The sequence below is a fragment of the Carcharhinus amblyrhynchos genome, unplaced genomic scaffold (genome assembly GCF_965287045.1).
Source record: "Carcharhinus amblyrhynchos unplaced genomic scaffold, sCarAmb.v2.hapA scaffold_45, whole genome shotgun sequence".
Classification (NCBI taxonomy): Eukaryota; Metazoa; Chordata; class Chondrichthyes; order Carcharhiniformes; family Carcharhinidae; genus Carcharhinus; species Carcharhinus amblyrhynchos.
In genome coordinates, this window is record NW_027649786.1 from 337062 (window position 1) to 351808 (window position 14747).

Sequence of the window (14747 nt, forward strand, 5' to 3'; positions counted from 1 at the left end):
TTCTAAGGAGGGGCTGGGACTTAGTTCCCTGGAGGTTTGGAGGATTTTTTGATTTGAATTGGTTTGATTTATTGTTGTCATATGTATTAGTACACAGTGAAAAGCATTGCTTCATGCACACTATGCAAACAAAGGATACTAACAAAAGAGAAGGAAAGGAGAGAGTGTAGAATGTAGTATTACAGTAATGGCTAGGGTGTATAGGAAGATCAACTTAATGCGAGGTAGGTCCATTCAAAAGTCTGATGGCAGCAGGGAAGAAGCTGTTCTTGAGTCGGTTAGTACATGGCCTCAGAGTTTTGTATCTTTTTCCAAACAGAAGAAGGGGGAAGAGAGAATGTCCGGGGTGCATGGGGTCCTTAATTATGCTGGCTGCTTTGCCGAGGTAGCAGGAAGTGGACAGAGTTAATGGATGGGAGTTTAGTTTGCATTATGGACTGGTCTTCGTTCGCAACTCTCACCAATTTTTACAGATGCACCACAGAAAGCATTCTTTCTGGTTGTATCACAGCTTGGCCTGGCTCCTGCTCTGCCCAAGACTGCAAGAAACTACGAAGAGTTGTGAATGTAGCCCAGTCCCATCACGCAAACCAGCCTCCCATCCATGAACTCTGTCTACCCTTCCCGCTGCCTCGGCAAAGCAGCCAGCATAATTAAGGACTCCACACACCCCGGACATTCTCTCTTCCACCTCGTTCCATCGAGAAAAAGATACAAAAGTCTGAGGACAAATACCAACCGACTCAAGAACAATTTCTTCTCTGCTGCCATCAGGCTTTTGAATAGGGCGCAGGAAACAATACGTTTCACTGTATTCTAATACATGTGACAAATATAAATGAAATCAAATCAAAAGAGGTACTGGTGATAGATGAATTGGTGATAATTGGTGATACATTAACTTCCTCACTTCTGGACCATGCTACATGAGAGATTTCAGTTTGCAGTCGATGGGCTCATTTACACTAATCTAACACTTGCACATCCTGCCCCTGGCCCCTGAGGCAAAGATACAAACAACAGCCCACGTAATGGCTCAGTAAGTACAATAGTACAAACACATCATCAACAACCAAAAGAGAAAATGCTGGAAAATCTCAGCAGGCCTGGCACCATCTGCGGAGAGAGAAAAGAGCTGACGTTTCCAGTCCAGATGCCCTCTTTGAAGCGTGATTGCGGCTCGAAACGTCAGCTCCTTTCTCTCCCCACAGATGCTGCCAGACCTGCTGAGATTTTCCAGCATTTTCTCTTTTGGTTTCAGATTCCAGCGTCCACAGTAATTTGCTTTTATGCATTATCAAAATGTCTTAGGTATTGACAGCTGTGCCCCAACCCCAGTCAATAAGCACTCGGTGTGTTTTGGATGAATTCTGTTCGGTCTCCCTAATTTAACGGTATCTCCTCACCTTAAACTCTTCAGCTGCTTCTTCCAGCGGCAGCAACTCGTGGCTCTGATGGCTTTTCGAACTCTGACAAACGACACAGATGGGCTGGTTGTCAGTTTTACAGAATAATTTCACCTTCTCCTTGTGGAGGTTGCAGAGCTCCTTCCGCTGATCACTTTTCAGCATCTCCCAGATGTTGGACATCTCGAAGGATTGCTCAGGTTTTGCCGAGTCCCATAAAAATTGGTGGCCCCCGTATTAACTGAAACACTTCTAGCTTTGTGCTGCTGACTCCTGCAGCAATGTCACAACTCAGGAAAGGGCAGGCGACAGTGATACATTTAAATGGATTGTTGAATAACCAGACTGGTTATTTAGTTTCCTACCATCCCGACCCAGTCTGAACTGAGCATTTTTAAAAGGTGTTAACCTTCTTACTGTTGATTCTCAAACAGGCTTGGGTGTGCTTGGAATGCAGGAAGTTGGCATAAACCATTAAGAAGACAAATGATATGTTGGTCTTTAATGCAGGAGTACAAAACTGAAGGGGTCTGGCTATTGTAGAGGGTTTTGGTGAGACTGCAGCTGGAGTGCAGTTTTGAGCTCCACACTGAAGAAAGGATAGAATTGCATTGGAGGCAGCACAGTGATGGCTCAATAATTTGATCCCCCGGGAGTGGGTTGCCCTACGATGAGAGGCTGAGTAAATTGGGCCCACAGTGTCTGGACCTCAGAATAATGAGAGGCGAACTGATTGAAATCTGTGAAGGGGCTTGACATTGTGGATGCCAAGAGATTGTTTCCACTGGTCAGAGAAGCTAAAACACAATCTAAAACGTAGCCTCAGGATAAGAGACCAATCACTCAGGACTGAGATGAAGAGGTCGTACTTCACCCAAAGGGAAGTGAATCTTTCGGATTCTCTGTCCCATAGGGTGCAGGATGTTCCATCGTCAAATATATTTAAGGCTGGGATAGATAAATATTTCGTCTCTCGGGGAATGAGAGGGGGGGGTAAAGGTTTAAGTTTATTTATTCGTGTCACAAGTAGGCTTACATTAACACTGCAATGAAAATACCCTTGTCACCACACTGGGTACACTGAAGGAACATAGAACATAGAACATAGAACATTACAGCGCAGAACAGGCCCTTTGGCCCACGATGTTGCGCCGACCAGCTTTTAAAAAAAACAACACTAACCCACTAATCTAAACCAATCCCATTTCGTCCATAAACCTATCCACAGATCTCTTAAACGCCCCCAAACTAGGCGCATTTACAACTGCAGCTGGCAGGGCATTCCAGTCCCTCACCACCCTCTGGGTAAAGAACCTACCCCTGACATCAGTCCTATAACTACCCCCCCTTAATTTAAAGCCGTGCCCCCTCGTGCTAGCTTTCTCCATCCGAGGAAAAAGGCTATCACTATCCACCCTGTCTAAACCTCTAATCATCTTATATGTTTCAATAAGGTCCCCTCTTAGCCGCCTTCTTTCCAGCGAAAACAACCCCAAATCTCTCAGTCTCTCCTCATAGGATCTCCCCTCCATACCAGGCAACATCCTGGTAAACCTCCTCTGCACCCTCTCCAAAGCCTCTACATCCTTCCTGTAATGTGGGGACCAGAACTGCACACAATACTCCAAGTGCGGCCGCACCAGAGTTGTGTACAGTTGCATCATGACGCTGCGACTCCTAAATTCAATCCCCCTACCAATAAACACCAAGACACCGTATGCCTTCTTAACAACCTTATCTACTTGATTCCCAACTTTCAGGAAGGAGGAGAATTTAGCACGGCCAATGAACCCTAAGCAGCGTGTCTTTCGGACTGTGGGAGGAAACTGGAGCACCCGGAGGAAATCTATGTAGACACAGGGGAGAATGTGCAGACTCTGCACAGACAGTGACCTAAGCTGGGAGTTGAACCCAGGTCACTAGCGCTGTGAAACAGCAGTGCTAACTATTGTGCCTTTTGTAATTCATTTGTGGGACATGGGCATCACTGGCTGGCCAGCGTTTATTGCCCTGGTTGCCCTTGAGAAGGTGCTGGTGAACTGCCTTCTTGAATCGCGGCAGTCCATGTGCTGTGGGTTGACCCATAATGTTTATAAGGATAGGGCCTGGATGGGATTGTGGTCGGTGCAGACTCGATGAGCCGAATGGCCTCCTTCTGCACTGTAAGGATTCTATGACTCCAGGATTTGTATCAGGTCCCGACATTCAATTCAAGTCAAAAGTTGGGTCTCAGACGATCCGAAGACCAGAAAATTTCACCGTTAGTGCGCTTCTGAAAAGCTAAAAACCACAACTGCTGGAAGTCAGAAATAAAAAGAGAAATTGTTGGAAAGAAAAACCTCAGCTGATCTGGCAGCATCTGAGAGAGAATATAGAGTTAATTCACCAGCTGTTCAAGCCCCACCACTGCTGCCAGCGAGTATGGAGAATTTCGCACTCGGTGAAATGTCCGCACACAGCAGCAGGACTGGAGAATCTCGCTGGAAAATGTTCAAGATGGATGATCTTTCACCAGAACTGATGAACTTCACATTAACTGTTTGAAATAGCTTTATTTATAAACTTATATGAATGTTGTACCAAAGAAATGCTACTGAAATGCAGATATTTTTAAAGAATAAAATTGAAAAAGCAGCTTTAAAGAATCACAATCTTTTTTCTCAAATGTTTGTGTTTTTTTTAATTAATAATCTGCTATTGTTCTGACTGACACCTCTCCCACCAGGGCAGATTATTCATATTGCGTTCCTCGTGCAAACTTGTTCGATCTGTTTTTGTTTAATATGGAAATTCTCACAAAATAGGTTCTTTATGCTGGGGAGTTTGAACTGATTGATAACGAGGAAGGAATTGATCTGCGGGGTCGATGATGAAGGAAATGTCTGTTATTGGAGCAGAAAGTCTACACCACAAACTATCTGCATGGTCGGAGTTGGTGGAAGAAACAGACAGAACAATGTGTTGGAGAAAGTAGTCAGTGAGACCAGGGAGCCCTGTCTGGCCCACCAGGTGGGTGGGACTGGAAACTTATGGACGAGGTCACGCCAGACGGGAGTGTACCTGCAGCCCTTCCAAGTTTCCAGAATCCTTGTAGAGGAGGTCAGTGCAAGGTAGGACATCTTGATGCCCAGAGGTGGCAAAAGAAGGCAGCCTGGATAGAGGTGGCAGCCCAGGTCAGCCGCCATGTCCTACTGAGGTGTGCTTGGGTGCAATGCCGCAAAAGGGGGAGCACTGAGTTGGCATGGATCTGTGCCAACTGGCCCTGACATTGATGTCAGCCAAGGCTGTGAGCTCTGGACACTTGGCCTGCTTCTGTTGCGGGTCCAGGGTCACAGATTGCAAACCGTTCATCAGGTGGAGTTGGTCAGGCTGGAACGGCACTGAAGGTAGAGGGCGGATGAATCAATGCTCTTCTATCCTTACAGGGTGGAGTCCATAACATAATCGAGAGGACGAGGATTTGCGGTGACTACCCCAACACCATACCCCCACCAAACACCCCCCCAGACCTGCCTGATGAACAAAGAGCAAAGAAAATTACAGGAACACAGGCCCTTGGGCTCTCCAATCCTGCGGCGATCATGCTGCTCGACTGAACTAAAGCCCCCTACCCATCTCCCTCTATTCCCATCCTATTCATGTATTTGACCAGATATCCCTTAAAATGTCACTGTCCTATCTGCTTCCACTACCTCCCTTGGCAGTGGGTTCACATTCTGTATGTTAAGGATTAATTTAAACAACCCTGATTCCATTCTCTCATTACCCAACCGTAAACGGAAAGGTGTCTGGTTTGTCTGCCCCTTAAGAACAGTGGCATTTCCCACACTCATACAGTAAAAAAAATGATAGAGAAGAAAAGAGTTACAGAGCAAAGTGATTGGAAAAAATGATTGGAAAACAGCTAATGTTACGCCGTTGTTTAAGAAGGGTGCCAGGCAAAAGGCGAGGAATTATAGGCCGGTTAGTTTAACGTCTGTGGTAGGTAAAATGTTAGAATCTGTCATTAAGGAGGAAATTGCGAGGCATCTTGAAGGGAATTGCTTGATAGAGCAGACGCAGCACGGTTTCACTAAAGGGAAGTCGTGTCTGACAAATTTACTGGAGTTCTATGAGGATGTGTCTAGGGCGGTGGATAGAAGAGAGCCGGTGGATGTGGTCTTTCTAGATTTTCAGAAGGCGTTTGACAAAGTGCCTCACAAGAGGTTATTGCAGAAGGTCGAGGGACATGGAGTTGGGGGTAGGGTGTTAGCGTGGATAGAGGATTGGTTGTCAAATAGGAGGCAGAGAGTGGGGGTCAACGGGTGCTATTCGGATTGGCGGATGGTGACTAGTGGAGTGCCCCAGGGGTCAGTGCTGGGGCCTCAGCTATTTACCATTTATATAGATGATCCGGAGGAGGGAACCGAGTGTAGGGTGTCGAAATTTGCTGATGACACCAAGATTGGGGGAACGGCAAATTGTGTGAAGGGTGTGGAGAGTCTGCAGAAGGATCTAGATAGGCTGGGCGAATGGGCCAGGAAATGGCAAATGGAATTTAATGTTGGCAAGTGTGAGGTGGCCTACTTTGGTAGGAAGAATGGTAGGAAGGACTATTACTTACGGGGCGAAAAACTACAGCAGGCGACGGTGCAGAGGGACCTCGGGGTCCTTGTGCATGAGTCGCAAAAACCCAGGTTGCAGGTGCAGCAGGTGGTCAGGAAGGCGAATGGGATGCTGGCCTTCATAGCGAGGGGGATTGAATATAAAAGTAGGGAGGTCTTGCTGCAGCTGTATAGGGCATTGGTGAGGCCGCAGCTGGAGTACTGTGTGCAGTTTTGGGCGCCGCACCTGCGCAAAGATATTTTGGCCTTGGAGGGAGTGCAGAGGAGGTTTACTAGGCTGATACCGGAGTTGAGGGGGTTGAGCTATGAGGAGAGGCTGAATAAACTGGGCTTGTACTCGTTAGAGTTTAGAAGAATGAGGGGAGATCTCATTGAGACGTATAAGATGATGAATGGGATGGATAGGATAGAGGTGGAAAGACTCTTCCCGCTCAAAAAAGACAGTAGGACTAGGGGGCACAGCCTCAAGATAAAAGGGGGGCGGTTTAGAACGGAGTTGAGGAGGAACTTCTTCACTCAAAGGGTGGTGAATCTCTGGAATTCTCTGCCCGTTGAAGTGGTGGAGGCTGCCTCGCTAAATATTTTTAAGACGCGGGTTGATGGGTTTTTGATAGGAGAGGGGATTAAGGGTTATGGGGAGAGGGCGGGAAAGTGGAACTGAGCCACGACAGATCAGCCATGATCTTATTGAATGGCGGGGCAGGCTCGAAGGGCTGGATGGCCTACTCCTGCTCCTATTTCTTATGTTCCTTATGTAAAGACCACAGAGAAAATAATGATTTCTTATTGTGTGTCCAGAATTGAGAATCAAAGTCCAAATGGTGTATTCCTTCAGAGGTTAGCGGCTGAACTTATACTAGATAATTCATTTTTCCAGTAGAGATGACCTCCCTGATAAGCTAGGTAGGTGGAGTGAATCAGTCTTGTAGGCAATGCTACAGAAATTGCAGTCAAGGCTGCACAGATGGGCAAAGATGCCCCCCTCTTTTTACTGCTTACAGATGGTAAAATGGTAGAGATACCTCTTCGTACCACAAAGCAATATTACCAGTTACCAGGGAGCAGTCCATGAAATATGACTCCCATCTCTCCATTCTGCCTCTCCCTGGGTCCCTGAGATGATTAATGTTCTCACCAGTAAGCCTTGAATGGGGAGGCTGTGGGGTCCTTTTTCCAAGCAGAAGAATTGGTTCCAGTTGCCCAAGTCTGGTTTATGAAATGGATATGTCCTTTGTATAGTTCTCTGTGAATTTTGAGGTCTGCAGCCTACAGCAGGTCATTAGGGCCTCTTCAGAGATAACAAGGTATCATTTCTGTGAAAATACCATGTTAGCTCCCATAGATCGAGGGTCACAGATGGTCTTAGCTGCAATCACGTTGAGAGGATATTTGTCCAGTTTTTTTTTTAATTTTAGAAATTTTGTATAGATATAAAATGAAAATGTAGCGTGTGACCTGTTAGCTCCCCGGCACATGAACAATAGAACACAGGGCTTAACAGAGCAAAGGCTCTGAAATTGTTTCTGCTGGCTAGGGAATCTGGAACACAGGATCAAAGTCTCAGGGTAAGGGATTGGAAATTTAGGACTAAGATGGGAGAAATGGTTATGAGTCAGTGTTCTCCACCCCAGAGAACTGTAGATGTTCAGTTCAGAGTGGATGGAAAAAGAGAATAATGGATTTGTGGTATTAAGGGCAGAAGAGGAAAATGCAGGAAGGTGGAATTGAGGCACAAGATAAGGTCTGATTTTGTTGAATGAATGTTGGCCTGTTGGGGACGGTGGGGTGGAGGGGGTTGGGGTGGGAGGCAGGGGAGGTGTCTGCCTTCTGTGGGGGGGAGGGTAGGGGTCCGCCGGGGTGTGGGGAGTCTGCCTCCCCCAGGGGAAGAGAGGGAGAGTTCTGCCTCCCAGTGGAGACGGGTGGAGGGGGTGAGCCAATACCAGCCCCTATTCTGTTGCTCAAAGGTGCATCCTGTCCAAAGAAACAATGGTTCGTTTTACTAAATAAAGACATAGAAATTTCAGGGGTGCTTAAACAGCTTGATCATATGTTCTCCTAAACAACGCTATGGGCAGCCTAATGCACAAGATGATAAAGTATTGCAACAGACGGGGAGTTTGCAATTCATCAAATGTTGGTGGCACAGTGGTTAGCATTGCTGCCTCACAGTGCCAGGGACCCGGGTTTGATTCCCTGCTTGGGTCAATGTCTGAGTGGAGGTCTCCCCGTGTCTGAGTGAGTCTCCTCCGGGTGCTCCGGTTTCCTCCCACAGTCTGAAAGGCGGCTGGGTGCATTGGCCGTGCTAAATTCTCCCTCAGTGTACCCAATCAGGCAACAGAGTGTGGCAACTAGGGGATTTTCATAGTAACTTCATTGTGGTGTTAATGTAAGCCTTCTTGTGACACTAATAAATGAACTTTAAATGGTACTGCACTGGTGGAGTGCAGCCAGCTTCAAAAAAATAAATGTTGATGGCAGTTGTGAAGAAATGTAGACCTTTCAATATTGAAGATTTGAAATTTACTTCACAAGTTTCTAAAAAGCCCAGACTAATGAAAATATATCATCATAGCAACTAACTTTATTAACATGGTAGAGATGCAAAATAAAACAGGGAGAAAGAAGACCTCTGTATCTAATCGAGATACATAAAACTTCGGCAAATAGCATTTATCACCTCCTCTTTTGATAAGCAGTCTTCACATTTAATAAACACAAGCCTTCACTCTCATCGAGTGTGTTCTGTATTTAATTGATTGCTGGGCTAGGGGGTTGCAGGATTACTTATGTCAAAGCAACTGCAAAAGGATTAACTCTTTGGCTTTCTCACTGGGACAATGATAGAAATGAAATACGTCCGTAACGTAACATTTCACTGCATTCATGACCATAGTTATAACATTTGACCAAGTCAATCAAAACAATATTTCAAGATAATTACAGAGAAGCGACATTCTACCAGTTCGATCCACCTATCAAGATTTAATATCCTCCTGTTGTAATAGCAAATTGTTTCTCGAACGGTTCTGAGGCTTTTCTCTCCGTTATGTTACCTGGAAATTCAGCCCATATGTTGATGATCCTTTGGGGTGAATTTTCAGGCCTTTTGTTAATGGGGACAGTGTGCAGTGTGTTAGGAAAACAAAGGTAGTTTTAAGCGATTTATATTTGTGTTGGTAAACATCAGGAATAAGAGTTTTAATTGTGTCTAATTTAATATTTATGTGCCTGGAAGGGTAAAACTTATAGTTAGATTCATACTGGACAAAAGAGTTTATATTTGTTCTTGTCAAAAGAGTTCTTATTTGTGGAGGCTGGTTTCAAATTCAATAATGTTATTATGCTTAGAGAGAAGTATGGCATTCGGAATAAATAGAACTAGCAGGGGCTGTTTAGCAACTGGAAGCCCTCCTAAGGATAAAAAAGCTTTAAAGTTTTAATTTTAGCTGAATTTTGGAAGTTGGAGACAGCATAGAGAGGTATGAACCTCTCTCAACTCTGCCAGGAGACACTGAACAGGACAAGGGAGCTGCAAAGATGCAGACTATCTCAGGAATAAGTTACAATTCAGATAACCAGGGAATTGGGACAGAAAGAATGTTTAAGATGATTGGAGTTAAGAGAACAGAAACCAAGGCATTTAACAGAATAATTCAAGGAAGAGGAAACAATGTATTTTGAGTTAAAGAGATAACTACAGTATCCAGATTTAAAGTGGGGCAGCAAATTTCAAAGGTAAATCGAACGTCTGATGCTATTTTAATATAGTTGGAGAATCGAAAGTTAATGCAATTGTAGATAATTTGTACAGCAGTTAAGACAAATAACTTCTAAAAGGAGTTGGTGTTTGAACAGTATTTTCAGAGACTACGTATTAAGGCTGGTTTTCGCTTAATTACAGCTCAGCTAACACAAAAGGCTCGCAGAGTGAGTATTACGTTAACAAGTTTTATTTTCCAAGCTTGGTTCAAGGTACAAGGGAGAGAGATTTGAGGAAGTTCCAAATCACTCTGAAATTACATCAATCTTAGGATTAGAATGATACAATTTTCATAAGTCATTTGCACACCCCTTGCTCACCCCAGCCAGACATGAGCCAATCATTATTGGTACGAATTTTTTTATCTTGGCCAATAACATTTACTCCTGGACAGCATGAGACTACATGATCAGTTTGTGAACTTTAAGAGATTCGCACAGTCACTTGACACTTCCCAGATCCTTTTATCTGATGTAATGTATATCCTATTCAGTAGAGCTGTCTGGGATCCCTGGCTTTGTCCTTGGTTAGTGAATATTCTATTTATTAGGACTATCTAGAGACACTGATAAGAGTTGCTCATCCCCTCGCTCAGTAGCTGCATTGTTCCGAGGAACGTAGTTCCTTTTACTTAACTATATCCCATCATGCTTTGTGTCATTAGCCAAGGTGTGTGCTTTTAATACAGAATATGATTTCAAAAATACAGGTCTAAGTTCATTGAAACATAGAATCTATGGCATGGAGACAGGCCCTTTGGCCCAAAATGGTCCATGCAGACCAAAAAAAACCTCTAAGCTAACCTCATTTTCCAGCATTTGGCTCATATCCCTCTCAACTTTTCCTATCCGTGTATCTGTCTAAATACCTTTTGAATGTTGGCAAAGTCCCTGCCTCAACCACTTCCTCCGGCAGCTCATTCCACACACGTACTACCCTCTGTGTGAAAAACGTTGATCCTCAGGTTCCCATTAACTCTTTTCCCTCTTAACTTCAACCTCTGCCCTCTAGTTTTCGATTCCGCATCCCTGGGAAAAAGATTGAGTGCATTCCCCCTATCCATGCCTCTCGTGATCTTATATACCTCTATAAGATCACCCCTCAGTCTCCAAAGAAAAGAGTCCCACCATGTCCAATCTCTCCCTATAACTCAGTTCCTTGAGTCCTGGCAACATTCTTGTGAATCTCTTCAGCACTCTCTTCAGTTTAATAACATCTTTCCTTTAGCAAGGCGACCAGAATTGAACACAATACTGCAGGGTGAGGCCTCACAAAGTCCTGTACAACTTCAACATGACTTCCCAACAACTATACTCAATGCCCTGACTGATGAAGGCCTGTGTGCCAAAAACCTTCTTCACTGCCCTGTGACTCCACCTTTAGAGAATCATGCAGCTGAACTCCAAGGTCCCTCTGTTCCACAATATTCCCTAAGGTCCTACCATCTTACCTTATTTGCAACAACTCGTACATATCTGTATTAAACTCTATTTGTCATTTTTCAGCCCACTTCCCCAGCTGATCAAGGTACTGCTGCAATTTGATAACCTTCTTCATTGTCTACAATACATTTATTTAGTATCATCTGCAAATTTCCTGATCATATGTTGTACATTGTCATCCAAATCGTTGATATAGATAACAAGCAGCAATGGGCCCAGCACTGACCCCTGAGATACACCACTAGAGGTTACTGGCATTCAGTCTCTGATCTTCGGGTAAGCGTTCTCCAAGACGGTTTTCATGACACACGACCGTGCAGAGTCGCTGAGCAGAGACTGATCGCCAAGTTCCACACACATGAGGATCTTGGGTTCATGTCACACGATCTGCAACCCCCATAATGACTTGCCTGGGCTTGCAAAATCTCACTAACTATCCTGCTCTCTCCTCTCACATTGTCTGTACCCTTAAGACTTGATTACCTGTAAAGACTCACATTCCAATCATTATTTTGTAAATTGAGTTTGTGTCTTTATATGCCCTGTTTGTGAATGGTATTCCCGCTCACCTGGGCAGTGCTGGGATTTTTATGACCCTGAATTGTTGGAGAAAGAATGATGGGTACATCAGGTGCCTTTGGGCAGATTTTTTTTAAGTTTCACTTTCAGTTGTGGGCTGCTGTTTTATTTAGAAGGTGTTTTATTTTGGGCTGGATGTAGTGTTCTATCTCTCTTTCTCTCTCTCTCCCTGGTGTTTTGGGAAGCTGTTCTGACTTCAGACTTGCCTATGTGTGTCAAGAAAACTACAGCATCTGACAGCATCACACCAGCATTCTTGTTTTCTATGGCACACTTGTGGCAGAGGTATATTTATTTCGGGAGGTTTGTTTAGATACATTGAGGGAGAATTTAGCACGTCCAATGCACCTAACCAGCACATCTTTCAGATTGTGGGAAGAAACCGGAGCACCCGGAGGAAACCCACGCAGACACAGGGAGAACGTGCCGACTCTGCACAGACAGTGACCCAAGCCGGGAATCGAACCCGGGTCCCTGGCACAGTGAGGCAGCAGTGCTAACCACTATACCACCATGCCACCCTTCAGGTTTAAATAAGGAGTGCCTTGAGGAATAATGTCTCTTTCAGGGGCTTAGAAGTAGCTGGGTGTGGAGGAGGTCACGCAAGGTGGTTTACTGAAGGTAACTAAGACAAAGCTTTTGAAATTGGTCCAAACACTGCAATTGACAAGGTCCCTCATGGCAGACTAGGGCAGAAGGTGAAGTCGCACGGGATCAGAGGTGAGCTGGCAAGGTGTGTACAAAACAGGCTCGGTCAAAGAAGACAGAGGGTGACAGTGTTTCTGAATGGAGGGCAGTGACAAGTGGTCACAGGCATTCAGCCTCTGATCTTTAGGTAAGTGTTCTCCAAGGCGGCCTTCACGACACACGACAGCACAGAATTGCTGAGCAGAAACTGATAGCCAAGTTCCACACACATGAGGACGGCCTCAACCAGGATCTTAGGTTCATGTCACACTATCTGTAACCCCCGTGACCTGCCTGGGCTTGCAAAATCTCACTAACTGTCCTGTCTGGAGACAATACACATCTCTTTAACCTGTGCTTAACCCTCTCTCCACTCACATTGTCTGTACCTTGAAGACTTGATTAGCTGGAAAGACTCACATTCCAACCATTATCTTGAAAATTGAGTTTGTGTCTTTATTTGCACTGTTTGCGAACACAACTCCCACTCATCTGAAGAAGGGATTTGGGGCTCCGAAAGCTACTGCTGTTGGACTTTAACCTGATGTTGTGAGATTTCTTACTGTGCTTAACCCAGTCCAGCATTGCCACATCATAAATGCTGGCCCAACCAACAGAGTTACATTCTTCGCGCATCATGCACATCCCATCAATTTAAAAAGATGAGGGTCCAAATTGGAATTATTACACAGTGTAGTTATGGTGCAGAACTTATCAAGTTGCCAAGTCATCCCTATGACTGGCCCTAAGTATGTCCTGTCCCACTGACAAAATCCACCAGCAGGGAGAGGGAGATACAGAACGGAATTTTACTGTCCTGCCTGCCACCGGAATCGGAGCCGGCAAGAGATGGAAAATTGAAAGATCCGTTGACCTCAAGCAGGATTTTACAATTTTGGGATGAGCTAGCCTGCAAAATCCTGCAAACATAATATACTCTGGAACAGGAGAATGTAACAGACTGACTGAGGTAACCGGGACTGAGAGATACATAATATACTCTGGAACAGGAGAACGTAACAGACTGACTGAGATAACCGGGACTGAGAGATACAGAATATACTCTGGAACAGGAGAATGTAACAGCACTGGCTGAGATAACCAGGATTGAGAGATACAGAATATACTCTGGAACAGGAGAATGTAATAGCACAGACTGAGATAACTGGGATTGAGAGATACAGAATATACTCTGGAACAGGAGAATGTAACAGCACTGACTGAGATAACCGGGATTGAAAGATACAGAATATACTCTGGAACAAGAGAATGTAACAGCACTGACTGAGATAACCGGGATTGAAAGATACAGAATATACTCTGGAACAAGAGAATGTAACAGCACTGACTGAGATAACCGGGATTGAAAGATACAGAATATACTCTGGAACAAGAGAATGTAACAGCACTGACTGAGATAACCGGGATTGAAAGATACAGAATATACTCTGGAACAAGAGAATGTAACAGCACTGACTGAGATAACCGGGACTGAGAGATACAGAATATACTCTGAAACAGGAGAATGTCACAGACTGACTGAGATAACCGGGACTGAGATTATAATATACTCTGGAACAGGAGACTGTAACTAACCTCGAAGTCCTGAGTGAAGCCAGGTATACCATTGTGAAACACATTGGTGTGACTGCATGTTTTATTGAGGACATGATTCAGCGCGGGGCTGGTGATTCTGGCGAGCAGAGTTTATTCTAATGGATTGAAATTAGCTTACTATGAAGTTACTTTTATTATTTTTCCCAAACAGGTTTCTGGGTGTTCACAGTGTAGAATTAATCCCTTACTCCTACTTGTTATATTACATTCCTCAGTGTAAAATGGTGTATAGCGCATGTTTTAATTTTCACCTCGGTGATAGTGAAATGCCAAGAAAGTTGGTGGAACAAGTTGAGCGAGTTGGGGAATTAGTTGTGGTAATGGTGCATGCTTCACAGGTATTATCATAGATGAGTGACAGAGCAGAAATTCGACATTCTCCACAATGTACATGTGTCATGCTTAACTGAGGGGATTTTTTTCAGGGCCTTTGCTTTGTCAAATAGGACGTTTCTTAGGAAGTTTAGATACGAGTTATCAGCCAAATAGATGGAAAAAGCATGTGACTCGTGCCGAACAAGAGCATTTTACTGATCTTAAAGGACAAGTGGATGGAGGGCATGAGTGTATCTTTGCATCTCATGGCAGCAAAACTTTGATCAGTAACTAAGGTGTTAAGAAACTCTGACTCTCCTCTTCCTCCATCTTCTCC

General features: G+C 44.5%; 1 protein-coding gene across 1 annotated transcript in view; it reads right to left on the minus strand.

The window, feature by feature from the left end:
* LOC145337230 (uncharacterized) overlaps positions 1-14747 on the minus strand; it is a 97471-nt gene that overhangs the window by 29565 nt on the left and 53159 nt on the right. The window contains exon 8 of the mRNA XM_080182022.1: positions 1407-1645. Within this exon, the coding sequence (XP_080038148.1) occupies positions 1407-1645 (239 nt within the window). The remainder of the gene's footprint in view (positions 1-1406; positions 1646-14747) is intronic.